This window comes from Scyliorhinus torazame, chromosome 15 (genome assembly GCF_047496885.1).
Source record: "Scyliorhinus torazame isolate Kashiwa2021f chromosome 15, sScyTor2.1, whole genome shotgun sequence".
In the NCBI taxonomy this organism is placed as follows: domain Eukaryota; kingdom Metazoa; phylum Chordata; class Chondrichthyes; order Carcharhiniformes; family Scyliorhinidae; genus Scyliorhinus; species Scyliorhinus torazame.
In genome coordinates this window covers 161,727,833-161,753,317 of record NC_092721.1, presented here as the reverse complement: position 1 = coordinate 161,753,317, position 25,485 = coordinate 161,727,833, and the positions used below count along the sequence as shown (strand labels likewise).

The 25,485-nt window shown below is 39.3% G+C and overlaps 1 protein-coding gene across 1 annotated transcript in view; it reads right to left on the bottom strand.

Annotated features, from left to right (window-relative positions):
• Nucleotides 1–25,485, bottom strand: part of nbeaa (neurobeachin a) — a 1,435,335-nt gene that overhangs the window by 1,010,276 nt on the left and 399,574 nt on the right. The window contains exons 24-28 of the mRNA XM_072477018.1: nt 20,839–20,992; nt 16,218–16,226; nt 14,457–14,637; nt 7,203–7,333; nt 2,648–2,755 (exon numbers count right to left, since the gene is read on the bottom strand). Of these exons, the coding sequence (XP_072333119.1) occupies nt 2,648–2,755; nt 7,203–7,333; nt 14,457–14,637; nt 16,218–16,226; nt 20,839–20,992 (583 nt within the window). The remainder of the gene's footprint in view (nt 1–2,647; nt 2,756–7,202; nt 7,334–14,456; nt 14,638–16,217; nt 16,227–20,838; nt 20,993–25,485) is intronic.

Genomic DNA, 25,485 nt, shown 5'->3' with positions numbered 1-25,485 from the left:
TGCAAATGAACAACATTATTTAGGGCCATTCCCCTGCCTTTCCCCCATACCCTGACATTGAATCCAAACAATTAATCATCTAATGCCCTCTTGGAATGGCTCAATTGAACCTCCTGCCACCACACATCCAGACAGTATATTCCAGGTAATTTTTTTCTCGCATCCAATTACTTCTTTTGCCAATCACCATAAATCTGTGTTCTCTCGTTCTTGATCTTCTTCCGAGGGGGGGACAATGTCTCCCTATCTGCGCAGCTCCCCTCATGATTTTGAATATCCCTACCAAATCTCCTATCAGCTTTCTTCGATCCCAGAAAAACAGTCCCAACCTCTTCAATCTATCCGCATAACTGACATAACAGGAAAATTGTAATGTTGGAGTCAAACAAATATCTGAGCTCTCATTTAAAGAAATGGTTGAAAAAAATGGGGGAACACATTAGTTCTAACCCTCTTAAAGTTCATCAGATAGTACCAGAGGATTGGCTTTGAGAAAATGGAGAAGTGACAAACCAAGGTCAGTGAATTTGACATCCATTAAAAAAAAATGATTTATTGTCGGAAACAAAATATATGGGTGTTTGGAAAAGTATACGCTGATTTGCGAGCTGTATTGTGATTTTCGGTTCGGCTAATGAGATGCCAGATTACATCATAAAAGGTGCAGAACGGAAAAGAAACAAACATTATTCTAATTACATACAATGCTAATCGTGCCTCTTTTAAAATATTATTCCCTTTTGGGAACTTCATCTCAGGAAAGATATACTGGCCTTCAAGAAAATCCAGTTCATCAAGATGATGTCTAGGATTAGAGAATGGAGCTATAATGAGAACAAGATAAACTTGGGTGACTCAATTGAGTTATGGAGGTAAACGGATGATCTGACCAAGAATAAAATAAATTAAGAAGATAGATAAAGAATGACCATTTTTTTGATAGAAGAATGAAGAACATGAGGGAATTTTAAAAATTATTTATTCATTCACACAAGACCAGGGTGTTGCTGGCTAGGCTAGCGTTTATTACCCATCCCGCATTTCCCTTGAGAAGATGAAGGTTAACCGCCTTTTTGAACCACTACAGCCCACAGTGCTGTTAGGAAATTAATTGGACTTTGTTTGATAGAGCAAAATTGTAATTAATTGAATTCAAATCCATGGTGGGATTTGAACCCATTAGCCTAGCCCTCTGGACTACTAGTCCAGTGGCATTATCACTATGCCATCACCTCCCTCTAATGAATAAAGTAAAAGAGGTAGGTTATGAGGAGGTTTTTGAAGGTGAGGAAAGATGAACCATGGCAGAAGGATTTTGAAAGAAAATTCCAAATAGCAGGATCTTGAAGGCCCTGCAGCTAATGATGAGGTGGAATGGACATGCACAGTTGTCCAGATTCAGAAGATCAAATCTTGAATGTTGGAATGTAGAGCTTCACCAGATAGCAGGAGGAAGATTGAATGAAGCCAGAGAGGACTTTCTAAATGACAAGCATTTTGAAATCAGTACCCTGGAGATGAGGAACTAATGGAAGTCTGTGTGAACATAAGAGAATGCTGGATACAAACTTCTCATAACTATATTCTCATTTTTTTTCTAATTACATTTTATTTTAAAAACTGTTCAATTATTAAGGAGTCAGTCCAGCGGTCGCACCGGGGGTGGGGTGGTCTCTGTCCTTGAGAAGCAGAAAATGCAAGCTTGTTTTCTCAAAAGTAAAGACTGAGCAGAAATGCTGGAAAGCAAAACAAAATTGGAAAAGAGTTTATCGTAAATTATGTACAGCAAATATCATATATTAGAATCCCCAAAGCACTATCGAGAATTATTTTATATGTTAGATTCTGAACATTACAGTATTCCCGAGCACTCCAATGTGCAGATACAAAAATCACACATATTAAGTTAGTGTAGTAAATGTTTCAGTAACTGAACTTAGTTATTGTCATAACTAAGTTGTTATTGAAACATTTGTTGTCTTCAGTGACCAGAGATTTTTAGTAGCTCAGCTGGATTACGTATTTTCACGATTAGAAAGTGCACCATTCTGCTGGAAGGATTTTGTTTCCCTCATTGCCATCTTTGTACAAAAGCACGGTGGCACAGTGGTTAGCACTGCTGCCTCACAGCTCCAGGGTCTCGGGTTCAATTCCAGCCTCGGTGACTGTGTGGAGTTTCCTCCGTGTACTCCGGTCCGTCCCCCCGACCCCCGTCCCCCACCCCCACCCCAAAGATGTGCAGGTTAGGTGGATTAGCCATGATAAATTGCCCCTTAGGTGTCAAAAAGGTTAGGTGGGGTTACAAGGATAGGATGAAGGTGTGGGCTTAAGTAGGGTGCTCTTTCCAAGGGCCAGTGCAGACTCGATGGGCCCAATGCCCAATGGCCTTCTTCTGCGCTGTAAATTCTATGATTCTATGAGTGTAGGTGAAATTTTGCCAAAACATAACGTTGTTAAACATCGCAGGTTATTTCATTCTCCTTTCTTTTCAGATTTTAATATGTTATTATCCTAGAATTTCAAAATAAAACTGCACGAATTACAGAACTGAGGTGAGAACTACTTCATCTGTTTTGCAATGCCTAGATTAGAAAACCTAACTACAAATCCAATGACCATGACAGTGCAATTTAAATAAAATAATTACCACATCACGAAAGACAACTGCTCTCAAACGATTAATGTCCACATCTTGCAGTAATCTGTCAGGATCCTTAATTGGAGAAAGATTTCCAGCGACATTTTGAACACCAGTCTGAAAAAGTAAACACCATATTAAAATAGAGTTGACTCAAAATATCACCTCGTTTCTGAAGTTGTACTAATAAAGTACACAAAAAAAGAGAGCTCCAGGCATTCGCTGAATTGGGGTTCAAATTCTGTAGCCGCATTTCCAACATCATGCTCAACAGGAATGCATTCTTACAAAATATTCCTTCGATTCTAAACAGACAACCGATTATGCATTTGACGAATGCACACTAAAAATATATTTCCTTTGTAATGATATAAAATTGCATGGTGTAATTGAAAATATGGAAAGATATGTCATTTGAAACATGGACGTCTGGCAGTACCTGATTTAAGAAACATGGGAGAATGTAGGGAAAAATCCCACGAAGGGTTAACAGCAGCTGCAGGAGAGAGCTGTGAAATGCAGATAGCTTTTAGCAGATAGTCGAGCAGGCTTAGCAAACAAAACAAGCAGGTCTTTCAAGTCACAATCGAGTGAATTTTAGTATACAGCTAAAAGCAATGTTTTGCACCTCCTTTTGAAGTTAGGTAAGCAGATGGAAAAGAATGGATAAAGTTTTCAGCTGAATTAGGTGACAAATGTTTAAATGTGAGGCAAGTCTTTTTAACTCACCACCAATTGAATCTTTAGTATAAAGCTAAAAGCAATATTTCACACCTTCATTGATGTTAAGTAAGCAGCTGGAAAAGAATGGATGAGGTTCAGTTGAATTAGGTGACAAATGTTTAGAGGTGAAATTCTGCTGACACCAGGTGAATATGGGAAGCTGGAGACAACGTGTCTACGGAACACAAATTAGACCCAAATCAAAGTCAAAATTATGAGCTGGGGATACAATTTGATAATAATAAAACTATAGAAATGACAGGAATCAAAAGTCACACCACTTTGAAAGCAAAGCATTTTTGAACATCAAAAAGGAAACAATGTAATCAGAGATCTATGAGATGAGGTCATGCTCTCATAGCTCGGTCATGGGAAAGGGACAGAGCAAAGCAGCCGAGCTAAAACAGATAATACATCTAAGGAAGACCAGAATTTAACGAGGAAGCAGAGTCAGCGCAGAGTCAGCTCTCACAGCTCGGTACATGGGAAAGATAGAGCATAGCAACCGAGCAGAACAGAGAATACATCTGAAGAAAAGCAAAAGCTAAAGAAGAGTGATTGTCAAGGTGGGCCTGAAGGTCTCTTCAACCAACCAGGAGAATTCAGAAGCAAGATCTTTTTACTTTTCTGTAAAGACAGTGATTGCATCTTTTAAAAGAAAAAAATATTATAATAAAATAACTTAAAAGTTTTAACCTGAAACAGTGGTTATTACAAAGCCTACTTTACTTACTTAGCAACGCAGGACCCAGGATATCTATGCTACTAAGTGGTAAGTAGGTAAAATTCTTCTGTGAAGGCATGGGTTATACCGTGGGATAGCTTGAAAACATAGTTTGACCTGAATAGTATCCACCTAAGCCTGCACAGGAGTCAGGGAGTGAGAATCCCTGTTCACCATTTAGAATGTTGGCCCGTTTTGGTGTAGGGGGAATTCTAAGACTAGTGGTGAGTGTTTAACTTCAAGGGCATGTAAATATTCACTTTATACAACAGCTGAAGCTAATCAGAATTATGAACTTCACTTGCACCTATCCAAAGGTGACAAATCAAAATTTCTTTACCCGTCAGTCTGGCCTCAAAAAAAGTCGAGATGGATTTGCAGGTACAGCATTAGTTATTTTATTTGACTTGCAAGTCTGATTCATTTCACACAGGCACAGGACACAGCTAGTCTCCTAGACCCCGGGAAACGAATGAAGAAGGAGACAAAGGGATTTCTGCAAATACATTCAAATGGCATCAAGTTTCACATACACGATTCCCATAGGTCATCCTATACCCCTCCTGACCTGGCCATACATCCTGATTGGCTCACTTCTCATCCCTTCCTCTGGCCTCCTATTACCCAGCATCCTTTTCTCCTCCTTATCTGGGCACACCTCCTCCTTGCTTTGCCATGCGTTCTGAAATCCTTTGTCTGTGAACTCACCAGAATGAGACTGGCCTATCGCTACATTACAGTAACTAATATCTCTAAAACAATTATTTTATATCACATTCGTCAAAGGTACATTCCCTCCTAAACCATAAGGCAAATGTTTTGCGTTCATTCAAACACGAGAGACAGGATTTTTCGAAATATCCGTCAGCTCAATCATCACAGAATTTTACTCTTGAAACATCAACAGCGAATGGTCTCCATTCTTGGGCTTGGTTATTTTTTTTACACACAAATCTTTATTATAACAGAAGATAAACAATATTTCAACTTTTAAACTTCAAACCTAACAAGAACAACTTACATGTATCTCATAACCCTAATGCACTATTTCCCACTAAACAGCACGTACAATGAACATACAGCTCTCAAATCCACTTACACAGCCAGGCAAAAATTATACTTGCATTACTGAACATCTTCATGCCGGTAGAGCCTGTCTGAAAGCCTGTCTCTGTGCAGTTTTTAATGGTCTCTCCTAATCATCCTCCAATTCCGTCTGCCCCCACCTTTTCAAACAGGATTCTTTTATCTTTCTGAACTCCGCCCAGCCCCTCAAAGATGGTTCTGTCCAGACGAATGCAGACTTGAACTCATCATCACTATCTGCACTTTTGATTACCCACTCCCGTTTACACAAAAGAATAGGGCCATGCTATGAATATGTAACTAACCTCCAATTTACGGACAAAGGAGGCCATCAGATTTTGTAATGGGCTAATGGCTGGCCAGACAAGAGTGTCCTGGAAGAGAATGGATCTTGAGTGAATCACCCCGGCTGAACAGGGGTATCCTGTTTATTCCCATTAATGTCCCATTCATTTAGTCTGAATGGGACAAAATAACTCAGGCCAGATGTGGGCGTATACCTCTGACTCAGTGCTAGCAGTTTTACCCTCAGGCTGTTAACCCTTAAATTGCCCATTACATTTCCGATCCAATTTCTTAACATCTCCCAGTCGTCACACTGGTGTCTCACAATTTTTTTAAATTCACTGTAATAAAATGGTTCAATTTGCAAACCACAATTGAGTCTTGTTAAGATCCTAAACCAGACTCCCGCCACTAGGTTTTGGATCCAGTTAGGGACCAATATCATTTTGTTTAAGGGTAGACAAAGTTTGAGATTCAAGACAATGGCTCAGTGAATAAAGCTGTAAGGTTCCATGAATTTTGAACAAACCAAAATAAACTACTGTACAAGGCCAGAAAGATAAAACAATTTACTATATTTATGAATATCTAATATGAGATGCATGTGAATTAACAGGCAAACTGTGGTCTAACCACTGTTCTGCATAATAAATGGAAGATGAGACCAAGACAAATTCATGAAGTTCTTAATACACACTCAGACATCAGTAATACTTTGAGTCAACCAATCTCATCAAAACTCAGATCTCTCGAGAGGAATTCTAGTCTTCACCCTTGAAAATGTAACCTGAGGCTTCTCTCCAAATGTCACGTTGGTTCAACTCGGATAGTATAATTAACGATCTACCTCACAGTTTCAATCTTGTCTCCCGAGATTCTGTTCCCCTGGGTTTATGAGACTATCCTCAAACACCAACTCACAAGCACAACTTCAGCATTTCGGCCATGCCAAGCAGAACACTACTGCTCCAAATGGCACCTTTGCCCCAATGGCCTGCAGCACAAAATCACCAACCTTGGCTACCTTCTTGGATCTTCAGGGCTTCTCTTGAACCCTCTTCATCTACCAAAATCAGACAATATCAACAATGGCTCACCTTGCAGGGTTTCACTCTTGTCTCCTGAGATTCTGTTCCCCTAGATTCCTGACTATGTACCCAAGCACCAGCTCACCAGCACAACTTCAGATCTTCGGCCGGGCCAAGCAGAACACGATTGATTCAAAGGGCTACCTTTGTCCCAATGGCCCAGAGCATAGAGTCATCAATGTTAGAAGCCTTCTTCACTGAAAATCTGCTTCCCACACCCCTTTTCCTGTTTGGAGCCTGTTTCTCTGCCCCTCGGTTTGCAACTCAACTAGGAGCTCTTTCTGTCCCTATCCCCTCATGGACTCTTTTTTTGAGACCTCTCCACGTCCCCTCTCTCCCTCTGGGATGTCTCCCTGTCCCTTGATTGGCTGCGATGGTGCTCCACTTCCAGTCACCTGACCTAGGTTTTCACATCAATCTACTTCTGGCATTAGGGTACTGGGTCCACAACATAAGAATACTGATTATGGCATCTGCAACTCACTCTCAGTCTGCCCATGTGCAAAGGTCCCATCAATAGTTCAAGCTCACAACCTCCACTATGAATTTATGTTTAACTTTCATAACAGTTTTTGGTTCAGTATTAAAAACTAGAAGTTAGCTTTTTGAGACAAAAATAAGAAATGTAATATACAATATCAATCTTATGCTGTGTTACCTTGCATGTGTTGGATCCTGTTATACTCTGAAGATTATCTTGGGGCTTATTGCTTGCTAGTGAAGTCTTTGTCACCCTGTCCCTTTGCCTCTGGCGACATTCCAGGCAATTTCTCACAGCAACACAACAAACTGCAAGAGCATAATCAGATAAAGTTATTAATACAATCACTTTTTTCAAAGGGTAGATGGTGGTGTAGTGGTATTCTCACTGGTCTAGTAATCCAGAGACGCAAGGTTATAGTCCAGAGACCTGGGTTTGAACCCCACCATGGTAGATGGTGAAAATTTTAGCATGGCAAGGTGGCAAAGTGATTAGCGCTGCTGCCTCACATTACCAGGGACCCGGGTTCAATTCCAGCCTCAGGTGACTGTCTGTGTGGAGTTTGCACTTTCTCCCAGTGTCTGCGTGGGTTTCCTCCGGGTGCTCCTTTTCCTCCCACAGTCCAAATATGTGCAGGTTAGGTGGACTGGCCAGGCTAAATTGCCCCTTAGTGTCCTAAAGGTTAGGTGGGGTTACAGGGACAGGGTGGAAACATGGGTTTAAGTAGGGTGCTCTTTCTAAGGGCCGGCGCAGACTCGATGGGCCGAATGGTCTCTTTCTGCACTATAGAGATTCTATTCTATGAAATTTACAACTTTACATCACCATTTTAACACATACAAAATGAAACTAAAGAAAAGTACATTGCTTTTTGTGCCATTTGCATGCATGTGATTAAAACTTCAAAATTTCAAACAGAAAAGTCCTAAAATCTCAAATTCAAAGCAATGGATATTCTAAGGATTTTTTTGCAAAATTTCTAACAAACAAGGTGCCCGTGTATTGAATAGTAAGGACAGAAAAATAATTCTAAGATCGACAAACTGACATTGAATTATATATCCCCCTAACATGTCAGGAGAAGCATTTTCAATTACAGTTAATTACACGTGAATGGATTCATTCAGCAATACAACACTGGCCGATATCAGGCTGGATAACTCTTTTGGCCAGCATTTCCAAGATGTAAATTCTCCTGTGCTTCTATTTTTGTACTCCTTAGAAAAGGTTGAGAGGAAATTTGAAGAAGATGTTCAAAATAACGAAGGGTCCAGAAATTGCCCCATCGGTGAGAGTTGAGAACCAGAGGGCAAAGATCGAAAATAATCAGCAAAAGAACCAAAGGTAACAAGAGGGAAAACATTTTTACTCTTAGTAGTTGAGATCAGGAATACACTGTCTGAGAGTTGGTGGAGACAGATGCAATCATTGGATCTTGAAAAGGAATCCAGCGAAGAAATAAATTGCAGGGCTATGGGAAGGTGTGTGGTAATGAGACTCGCCGAAGGCTCATGAGGTAGAATGGATTCCTTCTCTGCTTTAACATTTCCATGGTTTATTTTCTGCCATAGATTATTAAATATCAGAAAGAAAAGTGCAATATAGTGCAAAAATAAGAAGCATGAAGCTAATGTACAGATGAGAAAAATATTGCATCAGTTGGTGCAGGCGGTAGGATGCTTATTTTGTATCAGAGTTTATAGATTTAGGTTCTACTCAGCACTTAGACACCTAATCTCGGCTGATGCTTCGGATTAAGATTGAGTTATAGTTAAAATAATCTATTTATATTATGTTCTATTTTGATCGAAATTCTATAGGCGAAAACCTAAATCTAGAGTTCTGAAAATGGTGAAATGTACAACTTTTGTACAGAACCTGTAAACTTCTGGGGCAGGATACACATTGTTTGCATTCAAAGTTTAAACTATCTAACTATCCAGACTTGACTTTCCCTATACTCTCCTCGCTGACCTACCACCTTTGGTCATCCAAAGCACTGTTGACCATATCCTAACTTCCAAGACCTGTTCACCCATCACCCCAGTGCCTGATTACCTATGTTGGCTCCCGGTCAGGCAATGCCTTGATATAAAAAATCTCATCCTTGTGTTCAAATCCCGCAATCACCTCACCCCTCACAATCTCTAACCTCAATAGTTCTACAAACCTCCAATATGTCAGTACTCCTCCAAATTGGTCTCCTGTGTATTCCTGATTTTCACTGCTCCACCACTGGCACTGGGCCTTCAATTGCCTCAGTCAAATACTGCCTTATACCTTTCTGACTCTCTAACGTTCTTTCTTCAAGTCACTCTTTAAAACCCATCTCTTCGACCAAGCATTTGGTCTCTACATGTGGCTCATGTTAAAATGTTGCTCAGCTAATCTAAATCCCAGTCTTTTAGTACTGGAACCATGTACACCAGAATAGAACTGCTTAGGTAGCTTGAAATATCTCAAAACACAGACAGGTACCAAAAGTGTGTAAAAGGTTATGGAATACAGTTACATGTGGATTGGCACTACTAAAAACAGTATAAATGGATGAGATCATAGCTATAAAAAATATTTGCATTTCACATCATCTTTACTAACCACCAGATGTCTCAAAACACTTCATAGCTAATAAAGTATTTATGAAGCATAACTGTTATAATGCAAAAATCACGTACAGCAATCGTGTACAAACAGTAATGTGACAATAACAAATAAAGTGCTTTTGTGATGTTAATTGAGGGATAAACATTGTTCAGGACATCGGGGATAACTCCTCTTGAAATAGTGCCATGGGATCTTTTATGTCCACTTAAGGGAGCAGACAGAGCTTTGGTTTAACATTTCATCTAGAAGTCTGCACCTCCGACAGTGGAGCACTCCCTGAGGACTGCACTTGGGAGTATCAACCTTTATTTGTGTGCTTGAGTCCTAGAATGAGATTTGAACCCACAGCCTTCTGACTCAGAGGTATGAGTATTACCAGCTGAGCCACAGTTGACATATAAGCTAGAAGAAGGAACAGAGGTAAGATGAGAAGAGAGAGGTTGAGGTCAATGGGCTGAGGGATGTATTTTTCCACAGCAAATCATAACCATATGTTGTCTGTGAGTAAACTAATAAACAGGTTAAGGATTTGATTCACTGTCCAAGAACTCATCCTTCATATGTAAAAGGTACAGAACTGCGGCCTTTGACTATTATTACAAAAATACACATCCGAACTCTGCATTGTTGCAGCTACCACCTCTTGGATGAAATGTTAAATTGAAGACAGTCTGCTTGCTTTGATTGTCAGTAAAGGTTTCATGGTAATTCATATTCTCCCAGTTTTCTGGCGAATAAACCTCCCTCCAAACTGCACCAAGAAAGTATCAAATCTGCGTTCCTTGCAGTATGTAAATTGGTTGCCACATTTGTCAATGTAAAAATCAAACTATTTGTAATAAACCCCTTTGGATATTCCGTGCATTTAACAGGAATACCACAGAAATGTAGGATTAAGTGGAAAACACCGGGATTTGAGGAACTGGTAAATTGCAATTCAAAGGGTGAACCATGTTTACCTAAAGGGTAAAACCCGATGCATAAAAATAGTAAACAATGGGTGGTCCTCTCGTAGCTTTGGAACGGAACCAGTTAGTCTGGCAAGATTGCAGCTGTCCCCATGAGAGCAATAAATTATTCATGTTATTTTGCCACATCAAGAAAAGGTTGTAAAGTAACTGGTAAACAGACAAGGTCTTAAATTATCCACATATCTTTCAGGTCAAAGGGCAGGACTGGGAATGAAGGATAATTATAGGGCGGGATTTTCCAGGCCCCGCCACAGTGTGTTTTGCAGCAGCAAAGGCAGCCCGCTATTGGTTGGAGTCAGGATCTTCTGGTCCCGCCGTTGTCAATGGGGTTTCATATTCTATGCAACCGCTGGTAAACCCGCAGGGTTTCGCCGTGAGTGGGACTGGAACATCCTGATGGTTGGAACGGCCGGTAAATTCCGGCCTTAATTTGGATCTCTCTGAATCATCACAGGTGTGTCACGTTACTATGACAACAGATAGCATAGATGCACTCCTTAATTTGGGTTTTTCTGTGTGGCCTTCTCACAGGCACAGGCAGTTTTACGTTTGGAGCTGGAACAACTTGGAAATAGACAGATGGAGAAAGCTGCAAGACACTATAGAGCACTAAGCAAGAAGGCAGGGAAGTCCATGTTGGGGTGTCCACAATTGTGAGGTGCTTAAAGAGAGTTGTATGGTCATCTGGCCAAATGCTAATGAAAGGACGTCAAGAAATCTCATAGCATGGAAAATATCAGGAACACTAGGAAGATTTGAAGTGAATTCATGAGAGCTGTGGCATACCTTAGGTTGGTCCCAGGAAAATTCTCACGATCTTGTAATCTATAGGGGACTCTTGGGTGAAATTTAAACAGAACGGGAAATGGTCTATTGAGCTTTTTCGAGTTACAATCTAAGTGTTTACAAAATATAGTATGCTAAGTTAGTAGTACATGCTGTGTGCTGAACAGCAAAAGATTTTGTTTCAATCATTAAATCTTGTGGCATAATTATTTCTGTTAACAAGTAGGAGTTCAGGTTTCTTTTTAAAAGTTAACAGTCTCCCTCGGGATCACAACATTACACTTTTTTGATGCAGTAAAAGAGGTTTGATGAGGATAATATGGTAGGTGTGGTGGCTTTGGGCTTCCAAAAGATTTTTGATAAAGTTCCAGTAAACTGTAAACCGATGGAGTAAAAAGGACATAGGCAGTATGGATCTGAAATTGCTGAAAGTGGTAAGAGACAGAGTTGGAGTGAAATATTGTTTTTCAAACTGGAGGAAGCTATACTGTGATGTTGTTTGAGATCTGAGGAAGTCTCAGATTGCTTTATTGAGAGGAAGGTGCAATATATTTACTCTCGAGAGCAATGACAACAGTTTATAGGTCTGCAATGCTGAGAACGAGGCTTCCAAAGTCCCAGAAAGGTATTAATATATAAGTTGTAAAGATTTGTGCTGTAAACTATCCCTTCATTTGTAAGATAAAAGGAAGTTGGGTTCAATGATAATTAATTAGCATTCCCATTGCCATGGGGAAGAGGGCAGAGAAAACCATTTTGAGATCTGGTACAGGCATCCCTACAAATCCATGAAAATCACAGATAGACTGTATTGCAGTTCTGTCTTGTGTGGTCTGCAGCCAACTTGAATGGTAGGGAGCAAAAGACAGAATCAGGCATCTTGAGCAGAGAAAATACTGACTCTTCTGTTCACTATACAAAGCATGGGTGGGAGCTCACTCAGTTTGAAGACCAAATGCATGAGGAGTTAAGAGACTGCCTAACTTGGAGTTAGAGGATGAAATCTAAGACATAATCCTCACATTTTGAGATAATTCTGGGATTAGAAGTTACTGATAAGAACTGGAACTCCATGTGTAAGAGCTAAGAAGTAACCATTTATTTCTAAAGTCTAAAGTATGAGTTGCGTACAAAAATAAATAGCGTTTAGTCATTAGTGTTTTTTCGTAATTTTATCCAGTAACATTTTTAAAATGAGAATTTTTAACATGCGATTCTTTCAGCTGTTACTTTTTAAAGAGAAATTCAAACTTCTAGTTAACGGTCTCTACGGAATTTGTAACACAACGAGTAAAGGAGATAGAATCTAGTTTTATTGTTTAGGGGCTAGTTGAATGAATAGAGCTAAAAGCTAAATATTAAAAGTGTCTTGAGTGTGGGAACTCAGTCAGTGTCTGATATAATGAATTAACCATTTTATTCCAGTGTATTCAGCACTGAGAATGTATTGTTGTGTCTAATCAACTAATCAATTCTTAAAGTCTCTGCCAAGCTGTGAGACAGCAAAATGCGGGAAAACATATGCAGTACCTTCCCTAAGACTGTGCACACAGATGCTAAGCTAGTTTTGATAGGCACCAGTCAATATTATGTATGATTAACAAATCATCCCCTAAGTAACACATTCATTTGAACAAACCAGGAGGTCTCAGCTGAGAATTAGAAGCCAATGAAAGTAAATGAGGGGTTAAACCAGAGATAAGAATTCCTTTAAAAGTAGGACCTCGTGGTTGAGGTCTTTGTTCCTCAATTCTGAATCATCTATCTGCTTTTTTGTGTTAAAATTATTTCCTTTTGTGCTTTATGTTTTTTGCCATGTGCTTGACTTTTTTATGTAGTGTTTGCTATTTTGTTTCTATGTCTTTATTCAGTTCTTATTCAAGTGTATACCAGTGAGTAATTAACAATAATAAATCATATTTTTGACACCTCCCACCAACCAGACTACCAATTCTTATTATAAGGTAAAATAAGAGTCCCAACAAAAGGCTATATAAAACAACGCATACAATCTTAAAGGTGGACGCAGGAGCTGAGGGATCTGGGGGTAAATTTGCACAAATCGTTGAAGATGGCAGGGCAGGGATGAGAAAGCGGCTAATAAAAGAATATGGGGTCTTGGCCTTTATAAATTGAGGCACAGAGGATGAAAGCAAGTTATGGTGGACATTTATAAAAACCTGGTTCTACCTCAATCAAAAAATTGTGTCTAATTCTGGACACCACACTTAAAGGAGGGTGTGAAAATTTTAGAGAGAGTGAAGAATGGATTTACAACAATGGATCCAGGGATGAGGAACTTCAGTTGCACAGCTATATTGAATAAACTGAGGCTATTCTCCTTAGAGAAAAGAGGTTGGAGAGGAGATATTACAGGAGTGTTCAGAATTATGATGGGGCTAGTTTGAGTAGAATCACAGAATTCCTACTGTGCGAAAGAGGCAATTCAGCCCATCAGGTCTGCACCAATCCTCCGAAAGACGATGCTACCTAGGCCCATGCCCCCGTCTATCCCCGTAACCTTTTGGACACTAAGGGGCAATTTAACATGGCCAATTCACCTAAGCTGCACATCTTTGGACTGTGGGAGGAAACTGGAGCACCCGAAGAAAACCCATGCAGACTCGGGCAGAACGTGCAAACTCCACACAGTTAGCCAAGACCAGACTCAAACCCGGGTCCATGGTGCTGTGAGGCAGCAGTGCTAGCCACTACGCCACCGTGCCACCCGGTGGATCGAGAGAAGGCTCATGAATAGATAGAGAGAAACTACTGCTATTGCAGAAGGGTTGAAAACCAGAAGGATCTGATTTGAAGTGAACTAAACGCAACATGAAGACAAATTTTGCTATGCAGAAAGTGGTTACGAACTGGGATGCACTGCCTGAAAGGATGATGGAGGCTTTTAAAAGGGAATTAAATAAGCACCTGTAGTGAAAATACATTGCAGGACTACAGATAAATGACTGGGACTAGTTAAATTGCTCTTGCGAAAGGTTTGAAGGGCTGAGTGGCCCCCTTATGTCATAATCATTTTAAGATTCTACAAATATAAAACCTATAAACTCACCAAGCCTCAGGCATTGCCGCATTAATCCTCCAGATGACATGTTTTTTTCTGCTTCAATCTCACTGAAATTGAGTGAGCTCGAGAAAACCAGGACATCAACCATGGCCATTAGCCTGTTTAAGAATGTTACTGCTGTCTCTGTTGACATGCCTTGGGTCGCCTCAATGTTTTCCAGCTCAGTCTTTTAAAGAAAAACAGGCAAAACACACATGTAATGGTACCAAAAAACATTTCCTTGGACAATACTTTTTGTTTTACACATTGTTGAAAATTAATTCAGGAAAATATTGTAGCTGCTTAAATTTTAATTTTCAGCTAATTTACCCCCAAAAAACAATGGACTGTAGCATCTTACAATGTTCTACTACAATAGATAACTTCTCATGCTATCAAATACTATGAGAGTAAAGCTGAACACTTCAATTATTTTATCTTAGGTAAAATATATATACAGCATATAGAATTTTTTAACTTACGAGTGACTTGCCCGGGCTGTGGAGTCTCCCACTGTCCACTGGGGCTCTGGAATCCATTGTGTTGTTCTTTTGAAGATAGCAACAGTTTTTAATAACACGAGAGAGGAAAAGTGGGTATAACAGAGTTTAGAAGGAAAATCTGTACATAGACAGTAAGGGCCAGTGAAACTGAAAATTACTTTCAAGCAGGATACCAGAAAACTATATATGATGTATGTGTTTAAGTGCAATTTGGACATTGTGTTATTGTATCTAACCAACATTCCCTGTGGATAGATATCTTATTATTCAAATTAATTTCAAGATACCTTTTGAAAGCTCAAATTGTTAAATTTAAGGCTTTAAAAAAATCATGTTTGAAATATTCTGAGAATCAAAATGAGTTATTCAAGTTCAGAGAACCTAATCTCTTATTGTTTTTCTAAAAAAAAAACTTTTGTCACAAAACAGAAGACAAAGTGATTAAGTGTAACTCAAGCATTGCAGAGTTATATGCCTGTATTATATAAAACTTAATGCAACTTTGAGGACTTTGAGTCTACTTTCATTTTTTTCAAGTGGATAGCACCTTAGTAACATACATTTTAATTTGCGTAATGTGTCAGTAATTATCAAGTGAGCTAACCTTTTATTGCATTATTTTGTCTGCACACACCTAAATTCCTGGTACACCTCATTTAAATACCTCTCTCGTCATTCTCAGCTCCTAAATTATACTTATACACGAACCGATACTCAGAATTTTCATTTTGCATGTCAGAACTAAATATTTTCAGATATTATTGATATTTCGTCCATTTTTAAATTTTGCATTAACAGTTATGAGGGAAAATAATATTGGTCATTTACATGAAAAACATCTTAGCAATCAATATTTTTCAGGATTTAAAACATTTATTAACCATATTTTTTAACCATTAAACATTTTGCAAGTGGATTTACATGGAGGTTCTCACACTCGTCATTTCAGCAGTAAATTCCTCACAGGTTTCAGGAAAATATTTGGTTCATCTGCTATAGTTACAGTGGATAAGCAGAAAAAAAAAACTTTTGTCTCCAATATTTTCTTTCTGTCTATTCATTATTCTTTCCAAGTAAATTATCAGTTTGGATATTGAAATTCAGGTCAGAGGGCTCCATTGTAACAAATTACTGACTTCCTTTTATAGAGATCATGAATTAAAACTGAGACATTATCTGTTCCCACATTAAGTGATCATACAGAAGATACAATAACTTTCAAATAAATCAAATTTAATTAAAATCGAAAAGTAGAAATACTAACCTTAGAACTCTGGACATGCAATATGCAAGAATACAACACAAAAAGAAAAGGGTAAGAATTAATCAAGAGAAATAAAAATATAAATTAAATTTCTTATGGACTGATTTCAGCCTTAAAAACTCAGTTATAAAAGGATGTGGGCCATGGATTTAATAATTGAATTTCTGATTTCTAGTATACTTGAAACTGTCCTTTGCTAACATTTATCTTAGGAACTTTTAATCAGATGACAAATTCAACATTAATCACTTTGATAGATGATTTTCCAAAAGACAAAAATAATTTAAATTATTTCAAATTTCTATTCTGTATCTTTATTTTACAAAATTGTTCAGAAAACTCAACACCACCATCCGCCACTGGAATATCACAAAGATCTAAAAGGAATTCTGCTCAAAAACAATCAATCATAAACCCTGTACCAGGAAGTGAATTCTGATTAAGATCAACAATAAATGTACAGAACTGATCGTGAAGATTTTCCATTCAAATGCACCATGGAGTCATGGGTGTGTGTACAAACAACGGGCAGGAAGTCTGACGAATGTAAGAAATTGGTATATATATATATTCTATTATATGTATATTGTGCAGTAATGATTATAAAATAATTTGTGTTAAAGTATGTTTATATCTGCTGCAGTAGTATTTTTAAAAATCCTGGTTTAAAGGACAGGCAGAATTTTTGAATACAGAAGAAACTTCAGTAATTAGGTCATGGTATTTGAGTGGGATAAAGATCATGTAGTAATTGGAGGAGCCAGGCCTGTGGCAGTCAATGTTGAGTTTGTTTTTGCAAGTTGTGAGCTGAACAACAGCTTTTGCAAAAGGCTGTCAGGTTAAGCAGTAGTCTGACACAGACAAGAATCTGCAGACTGTTTCCTGACATGATCCCGCTCTCTTTTCAAGCAGTCTTTTAAAATAACTCTTTGTCCAAAGGCCGGCAAGTAATCCCGTGCTTGCTGACTTTGTATTTTTTGATCTGTGATGGGTTTTGCTTGATTGGAGATAAATGTACCAGTTAGAAATTAAAATGTTTCCTTTTATTGTTAAACACGGTTTAACTGGTAATTGTAAGCTATATTTCTGTGATGTTAAGGTAGTTTAATATGGTGTTAATAATGTTTGTTTTAATATACCTTATCCCTATTTTTGTGTAGAATCACTACTGGAGCAAAGTATCCTTTACTCACAGTTTGACACATTTTAAAAAAGTATTGGGGTCCCTGTCCAGTATCTTTATACAAGCAAATGTTGGGGTCTGGCCCGGGTTGTAATAGAAGCTTGATAGATGGTGAAAGCGTACCAACTGGGTGGCACTGGTAGCTCAAGAAATATGGTACTCAAGTTTTGACAAAGCTTTGACAAAGGTCAATAAAGTTTGCAGGTTCAGGCAAGACTTCCTCCTCTGCGTTTTCCAGCAGTTGCAATCAAACACAATTTCATGACTTAAAACAAAAAGGCATGCACTTCCATCTTACATCCAAACTTGGTTTCTTAAAGATATGCACCTCTCTTGCAAGTTAAGTTATTTTGTTCCACTACCTTTTTTTGTAATTTACTGCTAATTTTTCCCTTTTCTGCCCATCATTATCTCATATCATTCTGGAAGATGCCCTCAGTGAAAATAGCATCCCCCACAAAAAATGGGTATTTCACATGGGAATCCCTCTTACGTTAACGAGCTAGTTGATGAGAAGGAGCATTCTACAACTATAAATGGAGGCATATGTGTCTGTATTGGAGGTGGTCAGAGCAGACTACATTTGTCCAAGGAGGTAGGTGTACAGGTGACATATATTTAATCTGGGTACATCTTAAGAGCTCTGTCTGAACCACATATACTTTAGCTGGAACTCAAGAGTCTTGAAGTCCATTCCAGTCAGGTCTCCAACTTTTGTCCATGACAGAAATGATTCTACCTCTGGCAGCAAAAGCCACTGTTCTTTTTAAATCATTGGTACACGCTGTTTTCAAGTGGTCTTGAGTGTTATTTTAATTAATCTAAAGTAGAGTGCTGCACACATCAGGGGCGAAATTCTCCTACCCGCCCCGCCACATTTCTGCCCCGACCCGCCGGCGGGAGTCTCCGTAACACCAGCCGGTCAATGTGGTTTCCCATTGTGGGGCAGCCCCACGCCGTCGGGAAACCCCCGGGCGCCGGCAAAACGGAGACTCCCGCGGCGGAGAATGACGCCGCAGGTCACTGATGGTTTGCTTGCCAAGTCATAAGAACGTCATAATTCTTCCAAAGGAAATCAATCAAGCGTGAGATCTTCACTTTTTCACTATAACTGAGTTTCTAAAAACATTGGTGAAACCCACGTGAACCTAATAGTTTCTTTCATCAATACAATGGTACTTAGGAATAAAAAAGGGTTTGCAGTTTATATATGCTCAAGTTATATGAGGCCATAAGGGAACACCCAGAGGAAACCCACACAGGCACAGGGAGAACATACAAACTCCACACAGTCACCCAAAGCCCAAATCAAACCAGGGTGTCTGGTGCTGTGAGGCAGTAGTGCCACAGCACCTGACTTGATTATATTAAACTCGACTGGATCTTGCTCTCCTCTGTCAAAACCATCATGATCCTGGAGGGCAAAGAGAAGCCAGGTTAATACTCTCTATTAACAGCTTCATAATGCCTCATCCCTGACCTCTTCAACCTCAGCCAAAGCAGTGCGAGAAGCTCATAAATACTTCATCGGCAAGATGAAAACCAATTGTTCATCTGGCCCTTGTTGATTCTCCCCCATTCTCAATAAGCTAAACCTCTGCCTACCCTCCTTCATTTTCATCCTGAACATCCAACTTTCTCAAATTCTTTTCCCCAACCCCATTACTAGAATCTCCTGTTCGACTTCTCCATGCTCAACTCATCCATAAGCTCCAAATAGAAACGAGTTTGACCAGAACAAGGGCAGCAGATTGGAATCGGTTAAGTTTGACGAAAAGGTGTAGGCAAGCTGAGGTGAGTGGAAAATAAATCAATACAGGAAAGTTTGCATTTTTAAAAAAAAGTTTATAATAAATCATGAAAATTACAGAAAATTTGAGAATGTTGCTAATAAATGAAGAGGTAAGGAACAAAATAAACCTCAAGTCAGGGTATAACAAAATAACCTCATAAAATATTTTAAAAGAGAGTGATCTAATCTGAATAAATATTTTATAAACAGTAAAGTCTAAAAATGCATCAGGAAATTGTTAAATATGGGGTGTAATAACCAAGAAGAAAAACATTTGTTGTTAGGGAAGAAACAGAAATTGGTGAAAATACTTAAAAATAGCTTTTACTCCAAAATGTGCAAAAGAGGAAATTGTGGAGGAATTAGTTAAAAGTGAGATAAAAGATATAACAGTAAATATATCTAAGCCTTTCCAGAGGGTGCTCTGGAGACATAATTTACAGGACATTTCCTTGAGGCAGGTTCAGGGATTCAATCAGCAGGTGCTCAATTCTCCCTCCTACTGTCAGCTTCCTTCTTCCACAAATTCATGAAGTGCTGTACAATTGACCATTCTACTAACCAAAATAATATAAGGATGCAATTGGTTGACGTGTATTTGCGTATAGCTGTAGCTGCCATACCAGAGCACAGCATAGCACCAGAGACAGGCACATTCAGCAGACACATACAGTGGCAAACTTCTTCAATGCATTACATTTCTTCTGCATCTAAGCTGAGGACATCTTCACCAGGAAGATACCATAAAAACTGTGTTCACCTTTGCCAGCGCGACTTCCCAAAACCAGGGCTGCTGCCTTCTGAGGAAGGTGCTGCTTTGAACTAAATATAGCAGCTGCACTTTATTTTGCCTCTTGAAAAGTTATCTCCAAGGCTCTCTCTGCAAAGGGAATAATGCTCCCTCCTCTCTGGGCCTTTGTATTCTCTTCAGCCATCTCTAATATGCCAACAAAACCAATACCCAAATCCAGCACCCGCAAAGCAAAGTGCCAGTGCTCCTTTAAGCAACAGCAGCAGCCCCTTCAGCTGCTGTGCCAGAAATCATGCACACCCTTCCTTAGCCTCAATGCTCCCGGTTTAGGAACCAACCTTCACTATGAGCATTATACATATAGATACCTCAGAATTAACTGGAGTGTCAACCGTCCCCATTTCCATGGCACAATTCACTCACGCACTTCTGCTGTGCAGCCTAAACTGGAAAATCTCCTCTTTTGAGTAATATACTTGTTAACAGATAAATTAAAATATTGAAGTACACTAAACTGTAACATCACTGCTTGGCCACATTTAGGTTCTGTACAAAGTGTAGAATGAAGAACTCATATAAAATCATCAGACTAATTTTTACTTATTTTGCGATGACAACATAAAATTCAATGTAAGCACTTGACAGCAAACTTATTTGCACGATCATGTAATCTGTACACATCTGCATGTTTACACCTAAAACTTCATATTTGTTAAATTAATGGTTAACTTTGCAATTACTGAATTAATTTTCAAAGGCAGAAATGTTTAACTTTAACTATATAACTTTAACCCAATAATTTATGCCTAATACTGAAAATGTTTACATTATTTTACAGAATTACTGACTCTAATTCTGGTCATTAACATTAGAATATATCATATTTCACACTTACAGAAGGGGATGTGGCTGCTGATAACAAAGGTAAAATTCCTCCACAAGCAATGATTATGTTGTCTACCATCTGGGAAATTAGGTGAATTGTATTGTGCACAAAAATAATGTTCTCATTGCTATTCACAAAATCCATCACTGACTTTGTTGTGTGGCTGCAAAAACACAAATTATTAAAATAACAATGTTACTACTCCTTAAATTGCTAGTCTGAAATTGTTAAATCACTTAAGAAACATTAGAATTGATTAGATTTACTGCAATCAAACTTGAACCAGCCAAGTGCAATAGAAAGGAAGAGAAATTAGATTAAATTTCAAGAGTCAGCAAAATAATAGCCTCTGATTTCTTTGGTGTGATTATCTCACAGTTAGCATATGTCAGTCACAGGTACAGTTTTCCATCTATGTATCTAAAGGGGATTTGAAAGGTTTTGACAGGAAAATACAAATAATATCTGTTCCATAATTACCAGGATTTGGCCAACGCTAACTTCACTCATAATACAGCAACATATTTATTTAGCACCTTTGAAGTAGATAAACATCCCAAGGTAATTCAAAAATGTAATTAGATAAAAACAGATAGCAAACTAAAGGAGGGAAATACTAGGAAATGTGATTAAAGCTCGTTAAAGATATAAGTGTTACAGAGGGTCTTAAAGGAGAGCAAGGTGGAGACATTTTGTGAGGGAATTCCAGGGAATTAGGTAGGCACCAATGTTGAAGTTGAGAAAGGACAATATGTACAAGACGTACAAGTCAGAGGAAGGCAGACTGCCTGGGAGTTATAGGGCTGGGACAGGTTAAAGAGAAAGGGAATAATAACTTATATTTATATGACATCTTTAATGTAGCAAAGCATCCCGAGGTGCTTCATAGAAACAGATTGAAATAAATTTGACACTGGGTCACAGAAGGCCACGAAGGGGTCTAAACACAAGAATGCAAATTTTAAATTGCAGGTGTTGGGGAACCAAGAACCAATGAAGGTCAGCAATAGCAGGGGTGTGAAGTAAACAGGACTTGATGGATTAGGATGTAGAAACAGTGTTTTAGTAGTTTATGAAAGGTGGCAGATGCGATATCAGCTAGAAAAACATTGGCAGATTTGAGTTTGGAGATAACAAATGTCATCCTGAATACAGTCAATGATTATACTGACATGAGTCAAAGCTTGGTTTTGATTTTACTTGGCTTTAGTCAATGACGGAAACATTTTACAGTATGTTAAACTTGTGGCATTGAAGATGTGTTCATTAGCTCTCTTTCATGCTTCAGAAACTCAAAAAGTTTATTTTACCAGACATTCAAACCCCAAGACCAAGCTATGAGCTGCAAAGAAGTGAAAATGGTTGAAATTAGAGTGGACTCTGACTAACTGCTCGTGAAGCTAGAGGGTAGTTAAGTCTCACATCAGGTTATTCCCTTTTGTCAATTATTCCTCACAAGCACCTGGATTGGTGATGAGTAGGTCTAACTGAGATTTTTTAGAACGTCAAGGCACAAGCTCTTCACAAGCTGTTCTATATAGGTTTACCCATCAAGCTGAAGACAGATTTTCATTCGGTAGCTGATAGGAAATGGTGGTGCTTCCCACCACAGCTACTGGAGATGGTGCATTAAAGCCACAGATATGATCACATTATTAATAAATCCAGGACTTGATAACCATCATGGATTTTCAGAAGGCTTTTGATAAAGTCCCTCACAGGAGCTTGATTAGTAAAATAAAAGCACATGGGATAGGTGGCAATAAACTGGCATGGATTAAGGATTGGCTAAAAGGCAGAAAACACAGAGTAGGGTTAAATGGATCATTCTCGTGTTGGCAGGCTGTAGCTAGTGGAGTACCTCAAAGATCAGTACCTGGGGTTCAGGTGTTCACAATACCTATCAGTGTTTTGTTTGTGGGGACCAAATGTAATATTTCCAAATTAGCGAACAAAGCTAGGTGGGAATGTGTGTTGTGAGGAAAACATAAAGCAGCTACTGGACGATTTGGACAGATTTAGTGAGTGGGCAAGAACATGGTGGATGGAATATTATGTGGAAAAATGTGAGCTAATCAGTGTTGGTAAAAGGAACGGATGTGCAGAGTATTTCCTAAATGGTAAGAAATTAGAAAGCGCAGATGTACAAAGGGACCTGGATCTCCTTGCCCATAAGTCACTGAAGGCTAAAATGCAGGTGCTGCAAGCTATTAGGAAGATTAATGGAACGTTAGTCTTTTTCGCAAGAGGATTTGAGTACAGGAGTAGTGAGATGTTGCCTCAGTTGTATAAAAGTTTGGTTAGATACAACCTGGAGTAGTGTGTGCAGTTTTGGTCCCATTACCTCAGAAAAGATATTACTGCTATAGACGAAGTACAACATAGGTTCACCAGACTTTCTGCGGAGGTGGCAGGACTGTCTTATGAAGAGAAATTGGGTAAATTGGATTTGTATTCTCTAAAGTTTCTAAGATAAGAGGTGATCTCATTGAATCCGATAAAATACTTAAAGGAATCAACAGGGTAGACGCAAGTAAGATATTTCCCTTGGTTGCGGAGTCTAGAACCAGGGGGCACAATTTGAGAATAAGGGGGACAGAGATGAGGAGAAACTTCTTTACACAGAGGGTTGCGAATCTTTGGAATTCTCTACCTCAGAGAGCCATGAAAACTGAGTCATTCAGTATGTTTAAGGTAGAGATTGATAGATTTCGGATTAACAGTAATCTAAAGGATTATGGGTTAGTGTGGGTAAAAGGCATTGAAGTGTTCAATCAGCCATGAATGGCCTCCTCCTGTTTCTATGACTGAAGCATGACCAAAATGTGATGGTCTTCCTCGGAGCCTGGCATTAAATGACTGGAATAAAGTTAACACACCATGGCAGATTCAACCAGCCAATACCTAAGCCAGGGAAAGCACAGAGCATTTGAGGACATTGGAGATGCTTGACTAGCAAGCCTGCCTCATTCATGAGACCTGAAGAGCCAGCCCATAAGGTGAATTATCTTTTACCATTTGACTGCATATAACCATGTCAAACGATATACTAACACTAATGGTTTCAGTTGTATGTACAGTGGGAAGATAACCAGTCCTCTGTGCTGATGAATTTCACTGGTTTGGTTTACTTCGATCACATGGACATTTTCCAAATCACGGCAATTGCTAACCTGCACCAAAGCTCTTTGGGAAAAGGTGAGTAGATTTGCCCCAATGAGCAGTGCACATTCCAAATTGGAAAACAATAAGTCCTCCTCAGTGCATTTCTCAGCATTTTGTTTTGGAAACGATGAAACATTCAACAGGTTTCCATATGTATCTCACACTGAGCAATCTAAAATAAAATATAAGAAAGCCCCATCCAGGCACCTCTTTACAAGGGCAAAATAGTTGTGGATTATCCAGTAACAGTTTTTTGCCTGACACCAGGAATTAACCTTATTATTCTTCTCTGGGCAGCCTTTAGGCCTGGACGGCCATCTTACATCATGTCAATCAGAGATATACAAGGTACAGGTAGACAGACTTGGAAAAGAGTGAAAACAACAGGGTTGTGGTGATGGGAGACTTCAACTTCCCCAATATTGACTGGGACTCACTTAGTGCCAGGGGCTTAGACGGGGCAGAATTTGTAAGGAGCATCCAGGAGGGCTTCTTAAAACAATATGTAGACAGTCCAACTAGGGAAGGGGCGGTACTGGACCTGGTATTGGGGAATGAGCCCGGCCAGGTGGTAGAAGTTTCAGTAGGGGAGCATTTTGGGAACAGTGACCACAATTCAGTAAGTTTTAAAGTGCTGGTGGACAAGGATAAGTGTGGTCCTAGGGTGAATGTGCTAAATTGGGGGAAGGCGAATTATAACAATATTAAGCGGGAACTGAAGAACCTAGATTGGGGGCAGATGTTTGAGGGCAAATCAGCATCTGACATGTGGGAGGCTGTCAAGTGTCAGTTGAAAGGAATTCAGGACCGGCATGTTCCTGTGAGGAAGAAGGATAAATACGGCAATTTTCAGGAACCTTGGATAACGAGAGATACTGTAGGCCTCGTCAAAAAGAAAAAGGAGGCATTTGTCAGGGCTAAAAGGCTGGGAACAGACGATGCCTGTGTGGAATATAAGGAAAGTAGGAAGGAACGTAAGCAAGGAGTCAGGAGGGCTAGAAGGGGTCACAAAAAGTCATTGGCAAATAGGGTTAAGGAAAATCCCAAGGCTTTTTACACGTACATAAAAAGCAAGAGAGTAGCCAGGGAAAGGGTTGGCCCACTGAAGGATGGGCAAGGGAATCTATGTGTGGAGCCAGAGGAAATGGGCGAGGTACTAAATGAATACTTTGCATCAGTATTCACCAAAGAGAAGGAATTGGTAGATGTTGAGTCTGGAGAAGGGTGTGTAGATAGCCTGGGTCACATTGAGATCCAAAAAGACGAGGTGTTGGGCGTCTTGAAAAATATTACGGTAGATAACTCCCAGGGCCTGATGGGATCTACCCCAGAATACTGAAGGAGGCTAGAGAGGAAATTGCTGAGGCCTTGACAGCAATCTTTGGATCCTCACTGTCTTCAGGTGATGTCCCGGAGGACTGGAGAATAGCCAATGTTGTTCCTCTGTTTAAGAAGGGTAGCAAGGATAATCCAGGGAACTACAGGCCGACG